The sequence below is a fragment of the Littorina saxatilis genome, linkage group LG13 (assembly GCF_037325665.1).
Source record: "Littorina saxatilis isolate snail1 linkage group LG13, US_GU_Lsax_2.0, whole genome shotgun sequence".
Classification (NCBI taxonomy): Eukaryota; Metazoa; Mollusca; class Gastropoda; order Littorinimorpha; family Littorinidae; genus Littorina; species Littorina saxatilis.
The window spans coordinates 20,950,615-20,969,123 of NC_090257.1; the positions used below are offsets into that span (position 1 = coordinate 20,950,615).

Here is an 18,509-nt window from a genome sequence, read left to right on the forward strand (position 1 = left end):
GCAAGTGAATGAGCTAAATTACGATTCTAAACCATACTTGATACTGTGGCCTGTGCAGGTTTGCGGTGATGGCGTGTTGCTGGGCCATGTCGGCAGACGAGCGGCCAAAGTTTGCCCAGCTGCTGGTCTGCCTGCAAGACTTCTACACAGCGCTCGGCAGATTCATCTGAACACTTCCCCTTCAACACTTTCAGTGATCAATAACCTGTATACTTCTGAGGACTGTCGGAATAATTGCCCACCAGCTTTCGGCGCTCGGCAGATTCATCTGAACACTTCCCTGCCAACACCTTCAGTGATCAATAACCTATACTTGTGAAGACTGTCTGAATTGCTTAGCGATCAGCTTCTGTAAGACACGCCAGGCTTCTTTTGGCCTTTTCAGAGTGACTCGAACTTGTTGGTGTAGTAACTCAGCGTGATGACTTGGTGAGACTGAATGCAGTCACTGTTGGAACTTGAAGATGACAGCTTGGGAAGTAAGCTAGTTGAGCGGAACTCTCGACAACCATTCAGCTGGTCCTAAATTGCTGTCACACGTAACTCGTGACAATCTGTCAGCAAAGCCATCAGCTTTTTCAGCCCCATGCTTTTACGCTACAAACAGCCTGCAGACTTGTTCTCTTTTGAATCTCCTGTCAAGCTCTGCACTTTGTCGGAAGGGGTGTATAGTTGTCTCCACCTTGTAAGATCACCAAATTTAAAAAAAGACAGGTCTTGAAGAGAGGGAGTCTAAGAATAGAGCTTTAAACTTATAAAGACCTTACTAACAGGAAATCTGAGAAAAGCAGGGGGGGGAGGGGGGGTGTCTATATTATATCAGATGGTCTTAAGAGCGGGGGCTCCACTATAGTCATGGGTAGATGTAGTGAAACTGACTGACTGAAACATCTGACTGTGTGAATTATTATAGATATGTGCTGGAAATCGTGGCTGATCCGAGCGACATTCTTATTACATGTATTGTGTTAACAGGGTGCACATAATTAGGAACAGTAGACAGTAGTATGGACAGGTTGTTGGTGTTGCTACCTATCTTTAGGGAATTGGCGAACAACCCATTTCTCTCCTTTGTTAAATTCTGGAAGTCCCATTCAACACTGACGATAATTTGTGAACTTTGAACTACGCAATTGTTTTTGTAAGGTTCACAAACTGGCACCCACAATCACTCCGCTACGCAGATACAGGTCGATGATTAAGACATTTAGAAACGTTTGTACCTGGATCTTCCATACGTAACTGCCTGCTACTGCCCTGCAATGTGCGTACCCCTACTCCACTGTCCCTCTCATAACACCCAACCCCACCCTCATACACTCTAGCCCCTCTCCCAACCACTGCCACCGTCCCTGAGAGTGTGGGTTTAGTCCCGTAAATATGGATGCAATCTTGTGTATTAGTATTGAGACTGAGCTCTGTATAGGTAGAAGTGGAGCTTTGATTTATGAACATTTCACATGTTTGGGATGCTAGCTGTCACATAATCATGCATGTAATGTTTGTAGTCATCTATCAAACAATCTATGCTGGTAGAGAGAGATTGAGTGAGTGATTATGTGTTTGTGTGCGAGTGTGTGCTTGTGTGTGTGCAAGAGAGAGAGAGGGAGAAAGAGAGAAACTGTGGCCTCATTCTGCACCAGCAAGGCATTAGAGATACTATGTATCACAATGAGTTCCCTGCTTATTGTAACTGCTGCTGTACATTAATTGCACACATATTGGTGCAGTGTTTTGTGTGTGTTTCTATTACTTTTATTGGAGTGTGAATATGTGGTTTAGTTATTTAAACGTGTGGTGTGCTTATGTCTCAACTCTTGCCTTTAGCTGATGATAGAACATGTAATCATTTTACCTGGGTGTTTCCTGTCTTAAAACATGCAGTTATTGATGCAAAAAGCACAATATTAAGTCATCTAGAGCAAAGTAACTTTTTTCATTTCCATTTTCAATGTCATTACTTTATTTTCCCATGGGAAATGTAACTTATTTTAAGTAAGCTGCAAGGAGCTCTCTATCATAGTACTCCTTGGTAAGCTGATATACATGTAATATGAAAATCATGTAAAAATCTGGCAAACGAGAAGAAGATGTACAAATCTATTTCAATAATCAAAATTGAAACTGCAGTCCATTTCTTTTGGTTTTTTTTATGGCATAAACTGCTGATAAGGTTTATATTTTGGAAATCAAACAAAACAAAATAAACCAAGACATACACATTTTTGCATGCTGTAAATCAGGATTATAGGTTGTGAGGAATATACACCTTAAACAAAGCTTAGCCATGTAACTGGTGATTATTAAAACCATTGATTGTTTCTCATATACTGATTTGTTTGATTTATTTTTTTTTTCTTCAAGAATATTTGATTGAATTGCGTCTTCCATTTATACCCTGTACATTTAGGAAAATGACGGCTGCTTACTATGGACACCTTTACTTATGGGAAAAAAAATGGTTGCCTATGTGACCCTCCACCACGAAATGAGTCGCATGTCACCTCGCGCGGTTCTGCGCTAGGCTTAATATAAGTCCGGGGAGTGTCTGGTAACAGTGTGAGGGTCACCTTAGTCACAGGCTTATAACTCGAAACAGTTTTTGCTCTTTTCTGAAACGGGTTTCACCACTGGATAGAACATAAAAAACTCTTTAGGAAAATGTAAAAATATGAAAATCATGCAAAGGTGACATGTGACTCAATCCGTGGTGGAGGGTCACATATGCTGATCAAGGTTTCCCTCCATTTTGTTACAATTTTTAAATAGTGCTGAAATCTACAAAAAGAAAAAAAAGACAGCAGACAATTACACAATTGTATTTCTACATACATTTCTTTCCATTGATAGCAGTGATTGATTTTTAAACACCATTGTTTCACAATTATATATAGTCAAGTAATGGTTCTGAGTGCATATGTCCATGCGAATATTGGTCTAAAGTGTACACCCTGAGTGTTTCAGTTATCAGTCTTGTAGCTGCCATATGTTTAGATTAGTTGTCACCATAGCGTCGCACACAAATGGGCTGAGTTGAATTGTTATGTTTTATTTTCCTGATGACTTGTCAAAATATGCAATTATCAAACCGTACCTGTACATTTAGCACTTTCATGTCACCACGTGAAGATATTTTCACAGGAGATGTTTGATAGTAGATGTAATGTTTGGAGTGTCTGGTTTATTTTAATAGCCAACAGAGTCGATCAAAAGAGATCATGCTTGTGAGACAATCATTGCTCCGCTGAACACACTTTGCCCATGACAACAGGATTATGTCTGCATTTACCTTCTTCTTATTGGTGACAAAGTCTGTGTCACATTTACCAAAGAAAATAAAAAGCTTTAGTTATTTTCATTAGGCTACGGATAATAGCCATCAGAGGTATTTCATTAATTTTAAAAATTCAAACTCGTTATGTCTGCGCTTTTCTTTTTCCTGTTTGGTGGCATGTGTCACATTTACCAAAGAAAACAAGAAGAGCAAACGCTCGATCGAGTCACTTTCGCAGTTCTGAATATTATATGAGGCATCAGATGGACAGGAAGAAATTGCTATTCACAACACAATGAGTCACGTTCACATAAAATTTGAGCCCGGTCACTTTTATAGTTTCCGAGAAAAGCCCAACGTTAAGTTGTGTGTTGCCGAACAGAAAAGGCTAGTTATCTCCCTTGTTTTTCTGATAACGTTCGTAAAAGGCTACAGATGTAAATACTTTGATGTAAAGAATAATCCTACAAAGTTTCAATCACATCCGATGAACTTTGTCAAAGATATAAAATGTCTAATTTTTCCTTTGACGCTGACCTGTGACCTTGAAAAAGGTCAAAGGTCAACGAAACCATCGTTAAAGTGTAGAGGTCATTGGAGGTCACGACTAAACAAAATATGAGCCCGATCGCTTTGATAGTTTCCGAGAAAAGTCCAACGTTAAGGTGGTGTCTACGGACGGCCGGCCGGATGGCCGGCCGGCCGGCCGGACAGACTAACACTGACCGATTACATAGTCACTTTTTCTCAAGTGACTCAATAAAAAGCTTTAGTTATTTTCATTAGGCTACACATTATAGCCATCAGAGGTATTTCATGTTAAAAGTTTAAACTCATCCCTACCCCCCTTAAATTTTTTTTTTTTTAAATCGCATCATGAGCAATACTTGGCTTATGTTGTGGTAAGCACATTGACAATGTGCACAATTTATAATCAAAAGTGTATGTCACTGTTGGAGTGTGTATGGAGTGCAACCTTGTATTTTTTGTTTGCCATGCATGGTTACCATCTTGTCATTATTTCAGTTGTTAGCTTTGTGAGACAGTGGTGTTTCCTGTTGAGACATTGATGTTTTGGAGATAAGGTGGATTTATAGTTCCATGAGAAACCAAGAACCACCCATCTTCTATGTACTTAAAACGCTTCCATGTGAATATAGCTTTGCTGTCTGTCCGGACTTATACATACTGGAAACCAATGTGAAAAGTACACAAGCATTTGTGCGAATTGGAACACAAATTCTTGCATGTACTGTACAAAGGCTGAGTTGTGTCACTACAGTGTGTGTGTGTGTGTGTGTGGTGTGGTGTGTGTATACAGTTTAAATGAAAAGCGTAGAATGTATTTTGTGTTGAGGCCAGTTGACTTGTGCAATTGTGTGTTTGTTGGTATGGAAAGCTCTGAGTGATTTGAGGATGAGAAATGTACACTCTTTCTAATTTGCTTGATGAATATATGTGTACATTGAAATCTGTGTGTTATTTTGATATGCGAGAATTGCTGTGTCAAAATTGCTTGATCATGGACGTCTGTTTATAATCAAAGCTTTGAGCGATTTTAGCGTTTGAGGGCTCAGCACTGTGTCATTTATAATGCTTCATGGATGTGTGTGAATAATGAGTGATTTTTTTTAGCTGCGAACAAAGTGTCAAATAATGCTTATATAATGGATGTACGTTTCATAAGCTTTGAGATTTTCTAATGCAAAAACTACGACCTGGCTTAATTTAAAACATGCACACTTTATGCATGCCAGTAATTATTTTAGAACAATGCTGAGTTTGGATGTGTTCATTTCTCATCATGTGACAACCAAATTATCGTTAATGTCAGTTTGTGTGTATGTAGTGTCAGCTCTATGCTATATTGTTTCACACGCCCCACTTCTTCCCCCTACGTTCTGGTTTTCAACAGTTTCCAGGTGCGATGTGTGAGCTCTGTGTGTATTAACCTTACTTCACAATAGGCGACTTGCCCTATCGGTCAGCGCCGCCAAGTCACGCGATAAATGTGCGTTAACTTGCGTGGCCTTGCGAGATCTGCCGCAAAATGCGGGCATGTTCGGATAGCTCTGTGAGGGGTTGCGTTTCAGTCCGGACACTGCGCCTTGAAAATTGTGAATTTTTTACTGTGAGCAGTGGGCTGCGGCAATGATAGCCACAAGAATAATCCTAAAGTTCGTTCAAAGTACCCAAGCATGGCCCGTGCACAAAGGAAAGGCGATCGATTTTTTGGGGATTTTTTTTTTAACACAAGCCAGAGAACACCTGCGCTTGTGAGAGCTTTGACCGCAGGGAAGTGAACCTTTCTCATCTTTCGCACCGGAGAGCTATTCAAGCGGGGTATTGTACAAGTTGGCTATAATGTGCAGAAACAAAGTTATTTTCCAGGTAATTTAGTTCACAAAACTCTTTGGTAGTGCAGTTATTAAGTTTACATGTACTAAATACATGTATCATCAAGGTGTAAATGTTGATTGAAATACAAGAAATATTGGTTATTTTATCAATTATTTCTCTTTACATTTTTAGTAACACAGAAATAAACAAAATTGTTCTGCATTTTGTTGAAAGGTTCCATAGGCTTCTCTCCCGCAGTGGGGCACTGCGGTTATGAAATTAAAGGCCCCTCCTGTTTTTGGAACCGCAGGAGCTTTCTAGTTTGCTGTTAGGTAGATTTTTGGTTCCTCTTTCCTGTCATGCTCTCTTTTTCTTCATGAATTCTTTTCTTTTTTCTGCCTTCTTGCTCATTCACCTGTATTTTTTCCAAAAATCTCTTCTCTTGCCGCTTGTCTCGCGATTCATGTATAGTTTAATCTGTTAGTGTTCTGATGTAAGTCCAGCAGTAGATAGGTTAAGCCTATTTTAACATACTGGAAACTGGTAATCTTCCAGTAGGTATTAATTTAGTTTTACTAAAGCCTGCTGGGACACAAGTAATGGGTTAGTGCATTTGTAAACAGGAATCGCTTGACAAGTGGCCCCCTTCATCCCCCCCTTCCTCGTCCTGATATGGCTCTGCGTAGTCGGCTGGACGTTAAGCAACAAATAAACAAACAAACAAACCATAGGCTTCTGGACATAAGTTAAGTCTACAGGTACATTATGTGTATTTTATTTGGGTTGTTTCCCTTAGATCATACATTTTTGTTGAAAGGTTCCATAGGCTTCTTTGGATCTGTTGAATCTGCGTATGAATTTTCTTGTTGGTGCTGTGTGATTCAGATTATTAAAATACATGTCTATCAGACAGATGTCTACATTAATCTCTTCATTTTTTCAGATGATTTTTAGTTTCTATGTGATTGCTGCCATTTAGAAAGTTTTATACTGCCAAATAGGTGTTTGTGGAAATATATGTCAGAACATAATTCTTTCATAGAAAAGGTTCTTACTAGTTTTCTTTTGTGTCGTGGTGTTTAGCTTGATATGCTTTATATTACTAATGGTGCTTTTGCATTGTTTGTATGATCGTCTTCCTGAAAGCTGAGTGCTACATTTTGTTTATTTGCTGTGATTCTCTGTCTGTACGTACAACTCCCTGTGACAATAATTTCATCTATCATCTCTTAACACACAAACACGCATGCAGAAACGCACTCACACATGCACACACACATATATATGCACACACACATATGTAACACACATACGCATGCAGAAACGCACTCACGCATGCACACACACACACCCACATACACACACACAGTGGGGAGGGGGTGGGAGTTAAGAGATGAAAAGGGAGAATTTCAAGGAAAACAAATTCTTTGACATGATTAACATCATAGCTAAATTTGTGTGTGTTTGAATTACATGTACAAAATAATTGGTTGCGTGTGCATGCTTCAGCACATTTACATACATGTATGTATGCCTTTAAACTGTCAGAGAGAAAAATGTGCGCATTCAACAGTATTCATAGTACATGTATTTCTTATTGGGCTTTCCCATTCATTTTCCGCTTTCATCAAACGAGAAATAACAGAAATTGTGCAACCTCTTTACCCTGTTGGCCTGTAAAAGAGTACGATTTTTGTTCAAACCAAAAATACATGTAGATTTTAATGCTGATGTGCTTGATCGTTTGTGTTATATTGTTTTTGGTGCGCATTTGCATGTGGTAAAAAGATAATATAGGTGCCAGCCTTATAGTGACATGTTTCTCTTTTATTCACAGCTAACATTTCATGTTGATGTTGAAACAGATTACAGTGATCAGGTTGCATCATTTATTTTCATGGGAAATAATTGTTTTCTTTTCTGTCATGTGTTTCACCCTTCATGTTATCATGACTTTCTTTCTTTATTTGGTGTTTAACGTCGTTTTCAACCACGAAGGTTATATCGCGACGGGGGAAGGGGGGAAACGAGGTTAAACACCAAATAAAGAAAGAAAGAATCGGAGAAAATCAGATCGAGTCTTAAAATGGGGGTACATTTTATACAGAGGTTAATTATGAACAGAAAATCAGATCGAGTCTTAACCCCTTCACTGCCCACCCCGTATGTAACACGTGGTCATTTTCGGTTTCTCCTACGCCCATAACCGTATCTCGTACGTGGGATTTGTGTCATCAACATTTCAGGACATTTCTGAAAACTAAATGGGAGGTAACCACTGTCCAAGTACTTGTAGGGGTTCTAAACACAGTTCTTTCCCATAGACCGTTCGGATAATGCTGTTATACTGTGGCAGTGAAGGGGTTAAAATGGGGGTAGTCATTTTATACAGAGGTTATTTATGAACAGAAAATCAGAGAAAACAGGGTCTTAAGAAGGAGGGAGGCTAACAGTGGGGGTCTTAAACAGGGGTTTCCCTGTAAATGAACATTATCCTATATGGATGTACATGTATATATATCCATATGTAAATCCACCATCATCAAAGAACTTCACAAGAAAAAATAGTTAATGCGAGGGGATCGCAAGTATTTAGAGAAGTTTTCGCACTCATTATCTGAAAAATAAAACTACAGCATCAGGAGATCACAGTTTTCTTTACTTGTCAAGGTTAGAGAACAACACACTGTTCAGGCATAGGAAAATGTCCACTGAAAGGCAAATTTCTGCCAAATTTTCATTTCGTTCCGCCGAAAAAGCAAAAGTGTCCGCCAAAAAAATAATTGGGGGAGACTCTTTGGTTCTAAAAACTTAATTTAATGGCAAACTTGGCTTCGCATCTTCGATTGCTATTACTTAAAAATGTTCAGCCTTTTTTTACTTTTTTCAATTCCCATGCCTGACTGTTCAACCCTTCACTGTGTTTAACTGGCTGAGAACTTGTATTGTTATACGTCAGCTTACTGTGTTCAGGCGCTTTGAATATGCAAATCATGAATGACATCATGCTGTTTGTACTTACCTGTACAGGCTAATCTCCCAACCCAACCATTTTATTATTTATACTGTTGTGTACATAATTCATTATCAACAATAAACAATTGTGACAAAACAAAGGTTTTCTGTGATTTTTCTCTGTGTGTGTGTGTGTGTTGTTCAGAAAAACCTTCCTACAGTGAAAGTTAAATCTCTGAAAATTAATGTAGAAACTCAACAAACCAAGCTTTCATGAGTTCATAATTAAACAGTGCTTTATTTAAATAAGTCACATGTAAAGATGAGATTTGTCTTATGAAAAGATGTGTAGATGTGTTTTGACTTAATTCTACTATAAAAAAAAAATCACATGGCAATATTAACAATCTCCCCCCGTGGGTTAGGGGGAAGAATTTACCCGATGCTCCCCAGCATGTCATAAGAGGCGACTAACGGATTCTGTTTCTCCTTTTACCCTTGTTAAGTGTTTCTTCTATAGAATATAGTCAATGTTTGTAAAGATTTTAGTCAAGCAGTATATCCTTTGTACTGGAAACTTGCATTCTCCCAGTAAGGTAATATATTGTACTACGTTGCAAGCCCCTGGAGCAATTTTTTGATTAGTGCTTTTGTGAACAAGAAACAATTAACAAGTGGCTCTATCCCATCTCCCCCCTTTCCCCGTCGCGATATAACCTTCGTGGTTGAAAACGATGTTAAACACCAAATAAAGAAAGAAAAAGAAAGAAATATTAACAATCAAATTATTTATGAATGAATATCTTAACTTTAAGTACATTAGCATACACGAGTTCACAGAGCTAGAGCAGAGTAAAACGTTACAACAGGCCGGGTCAAGGACACCAATATAAAAGTGGAACTCCCTGCAATCCAAATGTAAGCATTTTATGTCACATCATATACCAGTCATTCCATAAACAAGAAACAAATAGAGATTCACAATGCAATAATGGAAACAATAAGTTTCATAATTTATGGTCTCATGTTAATCAGTGATCAGTATATGCATGAACACAGGCTTTAGTTTTCTCTTAAACTACTACAGCAAATATGAATGAATAATACAAAATGAAAAGGGAACAAAGCAAAATAGCACAATTAACAACAAAAAAACAACAGAGATATATATGGGAGGGCTTAGATATAATGAAAGAATCAATTATGGCCAAAATCAAAACATGAATTTCAAATTTAACATTCAACTCATGATTTTACTGTTTAAATAATCTACAACAGTATCCCATGAAATACTAATCATAAGATAATTTTACATGCATGATTCAAAACTAATAAAATGAGTGTACATGTACTAGTGTCTCATTGAATAAACATCAAAGAGACATTCTTGGGATACAACCTAATATTATTCTTCACAACTGACATTGTCACCAGATAACCCAGCTTGGATAAAAATTAAGTACAACTAACAACAAAATAAAACGAAAATTTGACCTTCACCGCCCCACCCCCCTAAAAAATAAAGATATAAAAACGCACCTGTAATGTGTTTTTCTATATTAAATATCAGTTATTTTATTCCGTAAAAGATAACAAAATAATTTTAACTTGTAACATAATTTTCAAAAACAACTTATTAATGATTACAGCAACTAGCATTAACAGCAAAAGGTGGAAAATAAAGACTTGGAAAAAACCCACAGCAAGCCAAACCTCAGTATAGTTTCAGGAAAGCTTATTCAGTTTCTTTAAAGTGCTTGAGAAAGACAATAGATAGCTAATCTGACATCACGACACTCTCACTTTAAGCAGCAACCACCATATCTTGTCTTAACCCACTACAATATGACTGCCACAAATATCACTGATGACGCTCAAGCACTGAATAAGATCATTCATGCGACACTTTATTATTTGTGATGAAGCATTTGATGCTTTTGAGTAATACGTACTACATGTAGACATTTACACACACAAAAATAGAGACATCGCCTTCAAAAGATATACGCTATTAAATGTATTTCTGACCAAAATATGATATTTTACACAGATCGAGATAGTCGTGTTCCGCAGAGACTGCGCCAGTGATCAAAGTGTACAATGACTGTCGAGATCTGTGTAAATAAAATGTCATATTTTGGTCAAAAATACAAATAACATTTATGTGTCAATTTTAGTTAGAATTACTTTTAAATTTTACAACTGGAAGCAAACAAACATGCACTCTTTTGCAGTCTCGGCTAGCCGCCTAAATATGAGTTTTTGTTGAACTCTGACGTCACATGGATCAAAGAAAGGAAATCAAATGTTCAATCGATACATACAAGTTTAAAACAATGGCACATTGTAATACATATCAAACTATAAAGTAAATAACATACAAAACCAGTGAACAGACAGACCTTGATCGCACTTCACCGAAACACAATATCTACATCGACATAAACACGTAAATGCACATCAACGGTTAACTAATGCAGTGTTAAATTCAATGCTTGATCACAGGTTATCATATTTGTAAGATCTCTAAAAGTTGGAAACTGACGCAAAACACTGAATGTATATGTTAAAACACTAGTAAATGCAAATTCATTAAAAACACCGGTCTTTTTCTTCTTCCTTAATTTTTCACCAACACAAGTAAAATCCAATTATCAACCAACTAACCACCTGAGTCATCTACTGGTTAAATCAACCTCAACCTCACCAATGCCTATAAATCAGAAAAAGCTGATGCGCGCATAACAATAAACAGTTTTCATAGCACAAGGGCCACCTCCTTTCATAATTATGCTATTAGTGTTTCACTGAAATGTACCATTTTTTAGAAAGAGTCATATCAAAATTATTTTCCTGACAAGTTACAATGATTGTGACAAAAATCAGATGTGACTATTAACTTCCTTATCAGTCATCAAAAAGTTAAACAAAATAAAATTAAACTAAAATGCTACATAACTTTAGTCCTGAATTGTTGTCTCACATCAAAGCTGGGCTTAAATTCTTTTTCATCAAAAAGGTTTAGTGCTGATAATTACTTTGCTTCACTTACCAAAACTAATTAACATGGCAAGACATTAGAAGGCTATTATTTGTGCAGATTATGAAACTCAACATTAAATGAGAAGTGAACACACACAAACACACACACACACACACACACACACACACACACACACAAAAAACTGTGCATGTGTTTTTTTCTTCTGACCGTACCATAGAAAATTTTGTAAAAAGCACAGTTGACACAAAAAGAGCTATTGCAATTTCACTTGATTCCTCATTAGGCAAAAAAAAAAAAGTTGTATGTTTCTGGTCACCCGACCCTACCTAGTTTTTTCCCGCCGACCCTAGACCTTTTTTTTTATTGCATTTGTAAAAAAAAGCTAAAAAAAAAGCGTCAAAACGAAAGTAACAGACGGCAGACGACACAAGGGGGATAACCCCGCATCCCTTTTGTCTCATTTGTTTTGTAATGTGTTGTCTTTCTCTTTGGATAGTAAGTCCAGTCTCTTTGCGTCACTGTATAGTTATTTTCTACCCTGACCCAAAAAAATAAAAAATAAAAAATAAAAAAAAAACCTACCTACCTACCCTATTTTTTGTAGCCATGTTACCAGAAACATACAACTTGTTTTTTGGGGGGGGGCCTTACTGTGACCTCACAATTTCTAAGCGAGCCAGTCAGCATGGCACACTGAGGGAGTGAGCAGTGCATGTCTGTGATACCCCAAGCCGTTTACTACCTCACAGCATTGTCCCGCTGTTAAAAGATTCGAGGCACGAAATCCAATACAGCCAATGAAAAAATCTGACTTGGAGGACGCAAATCACATTGCGTGTGTCCACTTGATCACACTCAGTTGAATCCATTTATGGCCACATGTACATCCTCACAGGTGCAGCTGCGGCATGAAGTGTCTGCCTACACATTTTTCACACCAACCCAGCACCACAAGAGTATTACTACTGTTCTTTTCTTAATGAAGAGTACGTGATATCAACTCCTTCCCTCTTCCATTCATTCCAGCGTACTGCAAAAGTCTGCTGCTCAACTTCAAGTGTCTGTGACTGTTGCAGTGGATGAGTCACACACAAACAGCGTTGTCCAATCATCATGAAAACATGGCTGTGCACATCGAGCTGTGAGCTAGTCTTTCAAACTGGATTGATTCACACACAAACAGCGTTGTCCAATCATCATGAAAACATGGCTGTGCACATCGAGCTGTGAGCTAGTCTTTCAAACTGGATTGATTCACACACAAACAGCGTTGTCCAATCATCATGAAAACATGGCTGTGCACATCGAGCTGTGAGCTAGTCTTTCAAACTGGATTGATTCACACACAAACAGCGTTGTCCAATCATCATGAAAACATGGCTGTGCACATCGAGCTGTGGCTGCTAGTCTTTCAAACTGGATTGATTCACACACAAACAGCGTTGTCCAATCATCATGAAAACATGGCTGTGCACATCGAGCTGTCAGCTAGTCTTTCAAAGTGGATTGATTCACACACAAACAGCGTTGTCCAATCATCATGAAAACATGGCTGTGCACGTCGAGCTGTGAGCTAGTCTTTCAAAGTGGATTGATTCACACACAAACAGCGTTGTCAAATCATCATGAAAACATGGCTGTGCACATCGAGCTGTGAGCTAGTCTTTCAAACTGGATTGATTCACACACAAACAGCGTTGTCCAATCATCATGAAAACATGGCTGTGCACATCGAGCTGTCAGCTAGTCTTTCAAAGTGGATTGATTCACACACAAACAGCGTTGTCCAATCATCATGAAAACATGGCTGTGCACATCGAGCTGTGAGCTAGTCTTTCAAACTGGATTGATTCACACACAAACAGCGTTGTCCAATCATCATGAAAACATGGCTGTGCACGTTGAGCTGTGAGTCTGTCAAAGTGAACTGATTCACACACAAACAGCGTTGTCCAATCATCATGAAAACACAGAATCAACTACAAGTGGCTGTGATATTAGCTGTGACACTGTCTGTCAAAGTGAATTGATTCACACACAGTGTCCCTGTCAAATCATCATGAAAACGCGTCATCGACACCAGGAGAAGTACACAGAGGGAGTCCTGCCTCGTCTGAGTTGAAGGACTCACCACGAGGTTTGGTTTTCATTGCGTCGTACATGTCCTTGAATTTGGAGTGGGACTTCTGCAGCAGTAGGTGAGGCTGGTTGAACTCTATGGCCTGAAATCACGGAGAAAATGCATGGCACATTTTGTTTTTAAACCAGTCACATGTTGGTAACAGTTAGCCACCTGGCCATCACGATCACCCCAAATGATCCACCAACAACGGTTTTTTCTCTCTATAATTCATCTGTCCAATACAAAAACCAAAAGTGATCCCCAAACGACGTTATTTTCTTCATAGAATTCATCTTTCCACAGTGACCACCTGTCTATAACGTCCACGTTTGGTCGGCCCCTTGGCTGGTCATTGTGGACAGGTTTGACTGTAGTTTGAAAACAAACAACTTCCCATAACACTGCCTGTACTGTGAAACCTCTACAATGACACAACATTTTCTTATTAACCTGTATAAGTCCTTGGTCTTTAACCCTGACCAGAATTTATCTGTCATGGAAGGACACCTGCGATATAAGGACACTTTCAGCTGGTCCCAAGGCTGTCCTTTCATTAAAGTAGTGATGATCTAGCCGCAACATGACAGGTCACTGTTAAAGACACCATACCCGCTGAAGGAGCTGGAGTGGAACAGTGGTTAGAGCGCTTGCCTCTGACGCTGGAGATCGTGGGTTTAATCCCCGAGTACGCTAGTACTTGGGCTCAACAGACTTTAATCGTGTGTGTGTGTGTGTGTGTGTGTGTGTGTGTGTGTGTGTGTGTGTGTGTGTCTGTCTCGACTTAACAGCTTATTGCTGGGAAACTACTGGGCGCAGTTCGTTCAAAAGTTGATACACTAACTTGATAATAGGTCCGATTGATCGTATTAAAACTTCATAATGTTACCTGGGACCTAAATGCGAAATAAACCACAAAAACGACTTGGCGGTGGGACGAATTCAGACGGAGCAACAGCCAGCCATTGAGCTGATAGAACAGCCGAACGCGTCACACAGTGACGAGAAATATAGCGTCGTAAAAAGCATGCGTATCGCATGCGAGACGCTTTGCCAGGTTTTGCGCGTTGTGTGTTTGAATAATTTGATTTTTTTGTGTACCCCATTTTCTACCAAGCGTTGGTTGCTCGGTCGCGACTGCGGTGGTTTAGAGGTCGCGATTTTGTGTTTTGATTCTTTTCATATTAATTTGTATTTTTTCTTGTGCTTTCCTTTGTTTACATTATGTTTCAGTCTTTTACCTTCACTTTACATTAAAGAATTTGGTAAAACTACCTGGGGCGTGATAAATGCAAGAATCCGCGAGCCAGGACAGTAAAAGAACTTCGTGGGCCACCAGTTCACCAGTTATGAAGAGGGTCGGCAGTATATTTTTCACTGTGATCAAATAAAAGAGAAAGGCCAGTCACCACGCACATCCTCGGCTCGCATGCAATGTAGTTATATAGCAAAGAGAATTCCTGTAATTCACACAGAGCAATCACTTGGTCTTAAACGTGCACAAGACAAAAACTTTCATACTGGGGGAGCGAGCCAGTCTGAAGAGTACTCGGGTCCAGCGCGAGCGTTTTTTTTATCCCCACCCAGGGCAAATATACAAATACCTGTTTTTTCCCCGGCTCTCTCCAGTCCACCAAGCTGGAAATGAGTACCTGACCCTATTCAGAGCCATGGAAGGCAAAGGCAGCGAGGGAGGGGAGTGCATGGGCACCGACCATCCTAATATAAAGCTGTCCCAAGGGTATTTGAGATACGACCAAACATGGTTATGAGACTACCTTTTTCTTACCCACTAAAAGACACCACTATCCTTCCTTCTATACCTATGACAGAAAGGTGTTAAAGACTGAGAACACCCACCTTCCCCTTGTCCATGACGAGCACCTTGTCACAGTCCCAGATGGTGTTGATGCGGTGAGCAATGGTGAGCACCGTGTTGTCGTGGCAACACTCACGGATGGTCTGTTGCACCAGGAAGTCTGTGCGTGTGTCCACTGATGCAGTCGCTTCGTCTAGCACCAAGATCTGCGGGGACAGGCAATGAGTTACAATAATTAGTATTAATCTAAAGGCTGCTAGTAAATAATTGTATACAAAACACTACCTGACAATTGACAACTTACAACGAGCCCTTAATCTATAAATGAATACATCATACTTGCGCACACATTGTTTCTTTGTTGTTGTTGTTCTTATTTGCTGTTCATTAAGATCTAGCAAACAGCAAATACTGAAGCTCCATACCTTGTTGTTCCTGAGCAACGTGCGAGCCAAGCAGAGCAGCTGACGCTCGCCCATGGAGAAATTCTTTCCGTTTTCTTCCACCATTGTGTCCAGCTGGCCGTCCAGAGACTTGATCTGTGTGGAGGGGTACACACACAAAAATATAGATAAATACATAACTTTCTTTACAAAACCACTTCAGTCATTTCTTGGAACCGCCCTTGATCCATGATTTTCTCCTTCTTGTATGACAAATGTGCACGTAACATGCATTCGGTTGCACACACGGACACACACAGACACAGACATGTGACACACACACACACACATGTGACACACACACACACAGAAACCATCTTTATAGATTAAATCAAGACAGTACAGCAATGACAGCTCTATGATCTCTTCATCATAATGGTCTTTTCATTTCTTAAATGAAAGGTACCATCCTTCCTGCACACACAATCATGTTGACTGCCACATACCTGTCCAGGCTTTTTACATGGAACAAGCGCATCCTTTGACTTGGACACATACCAACAATCAGTGCACAGTGGCCATTTTTGCTTGTTTTTGTTTATTTGCTGAATTAGTTCAGCAGATTAACATAAGTGTCATTTACGATTTTTAAAAATATTTTTCAACTTCTCTCTCTGCAGGAAGCAGCCATACTGTGTTTAACTTGAAGGACATTTATTTACACTAACCTCGCCTGAAAGCCCGAAAGGACATTTACACTAACCTGGCGTGAAAGCCCAAAAGGACATTTACACTAACCTCGCGTGAAAGCCCAAAAGGACATTTACACTAACCTGGCGTGAAAGCTCAAAAGGACATTTACACTAACCTGGCGTGAAAGCCCAAAAGGACATTTACACTAACCTCGCGTGAAAGCCCAAAAGGACATTTACACTAACCTGGCGTGAAAGCCCGAAAGGACATTTACACTAACCTGGTGTGAAAGCCCAAAAGGACATTTACACTAACCTGGCGTGAAAGCCCAAAAGGACATTTACACTAACCTGGCGTGAAAGCCCAAAAAGACATTTACACTAACCTGGCGTGAAAGCCCGAAAGGACATTTACACTAACCTGGCGTGAAAGCCCGAAAGGACATTTACACTAACCTCGCGTGAAAGCCCAAAAGGACATTTACACTAACCTCGCGTGAAAGGCAAAAAGGACATTTACACTAACCTCTCATAAAAGCCCAATCAGATCTGTGGCGGTGAGCACGATCGTCTATGCAAGGGAAGGAATTCAGTGGAACCCCCCTTTTAAGACCTTGCTTTTTTTACATTTTCTGTTCATAAGCTCAGTAAATTTATCTCCCTTTTAACTCATTGTCTCCCAGGTACGAATATATCCGTACCAAATCATATGCCCCTGTCTGACCTGGTATGGATATATCCGCTAAGACTGTTAGCTTCAGGCGCTTCCTGTAACGTCGATCTAACGCCTGCATTCCAGCGTGTTGATACACAGTTCCTACAATTCTGAGTGACCTGCTGCAGCACAGCTGGTTTCGGCTAAAAAAACAAACAACTTGGTCAACATAGGTGGGCTAGAAAGTGTTAAGTCTCTCTGCTTTTTAAGACCTGAATTTCTCAGATCTGTTTAGGTCTTACAAGGCAGGTTCCACTGTATATCTTTAACTCTACTCATAGACCATTTATCCTGGACCGCCAAGTAGCTCTCTCTCCGCTCTTTCTCTCTACATAGACCATTTATCCTGGACCGCCAACTAGCTCTCTCTCCGCTCTTTCTCTCTACATAGACCATTTATCCTGGACCGCCAACTAGCTCTCTCTCTGCTCTTTCTCTCTACATAGACCATTTATCCTGGACCGCCAACTAGCTCTCTCTCCGCTCTTTCTCTCTACATAGACCATTTATCCTGGACCGCCAACTAGCTCTCTCTCCGCTCTTTCTCTCTATTACGAGGTAGCGGCCTCTTGCATTTAGGAACCTACGCTTACAAGCCTTTCAGAAATCAGGGGGATGTGATATCCGGTGTCGATTGTAAACATGGACGAAGTTGCCTAGGTAAGTTCTGAAAATGCTAAAATAAACTCAGCAAAAGTGCATATGGAACATGTTTTTCGATGAGTTTTGTAAAGTTTAGTTTGGTGTTTTGGAAAATCCAGTTCATTGTCACCTCCCATTGTCACAAATAATTGGAGCGTGCATTCTTTTCACTGTCTTTGAATCGCTCGCCTTTCAAACCGGACGCGACGCGCCCCTGAAAGTCGAGAGTCGTAACCTCGAAGGGTCACGTGACGAGTTGGCGGTCCAGGCTATTTGGTCTATGCTCTACTGCAGAAAGTACGCTATTTGTGTACACATGCAAATGCTACACCAACCTTTGCAGGCTCCCAATATTTCATCACCGGGTGTAAGTTGCTGACAACCCCATGCAAGAATCACACAGTGACAAGATGTGGCTTTGCTTTTATTCATGAAAGGGAAAATAAATCCAAAAACAAAGAGACTGCCAACGTTCCAAAATTCAGAATAAAAAAACAAGAAAGGTAGGTTGTTGGAACGTTTGTTACTGACAAAACAATGTGAATGTATTGTTTTGTCAATAACAA

At 39.6% G+C, this 18,509-nt stretch overlaps 2 protein-coding genes and 1 long non-coding RNA gene across 3 annotated transcripts in view; 2 read left to right on the forward strand and 1 right to left on the reverse strand.

The window, feature by feature from the left end:
• LOC138983857 (uncharacterized) overlaps positions 1-7,666 on the forward strand; it is a 196,321-nt gene extending 188,655 nt beyond the window's left edge. The window contains exon 2 of the long non-coding RNA XR_011461284.1: positions 7,412-7,666. This is a non-coding gene — a long non-coding RNA (uncharacterized lncRNA). The remainder of the gene's footprint in view (positions 1-7,411) is intronic.
• The window catches only part of LOC138983848 (tyrosine-protein kinase RYK-like), a gene marked incomplete in the record, with an annotated part of 66,912 nt that extends 59,246 nt beyond the window's left edge, over positions 1-7,666 (forward strand). Inside the window, 1 exon segment of the mRNA XM_070357189.1 lies at positions 59-7,666. Within this exon segment, the coding sequence (XP_070213290.1) occupies positions 59-170 (112 nt within the window).
• A 715-nt stretch (positions 7,667-8,381) lies between these two features.
• LOC138983855 (ATP-binding cassette sub-family C member 5-like) overlaps positions 8,382-18,509 on the reverse strand; it is a 75,869-nt gene continuing 65,741 nt past the window's right edge. The window contains exons 28-30 of the mRNA XM_070357196.1: positions 15,937-16,050; positions 15,553-15,717; positions 8,382-13,795 (exon numbers count right to left, since the gene is read on the reverse strand). Coding sequence (XP_070213297.1) covers positions 13,631-13,795; positions 15,553-15,717; positions 15,937-16,050 — 444 coding nt within the window. The 3' untranslated portion in view covers positions 8,382-13,630. The remainder of the gene's footprint in view (positions 13,796-15,552; positions 15,718-15,936; positions 16,051-18,509) is intronic.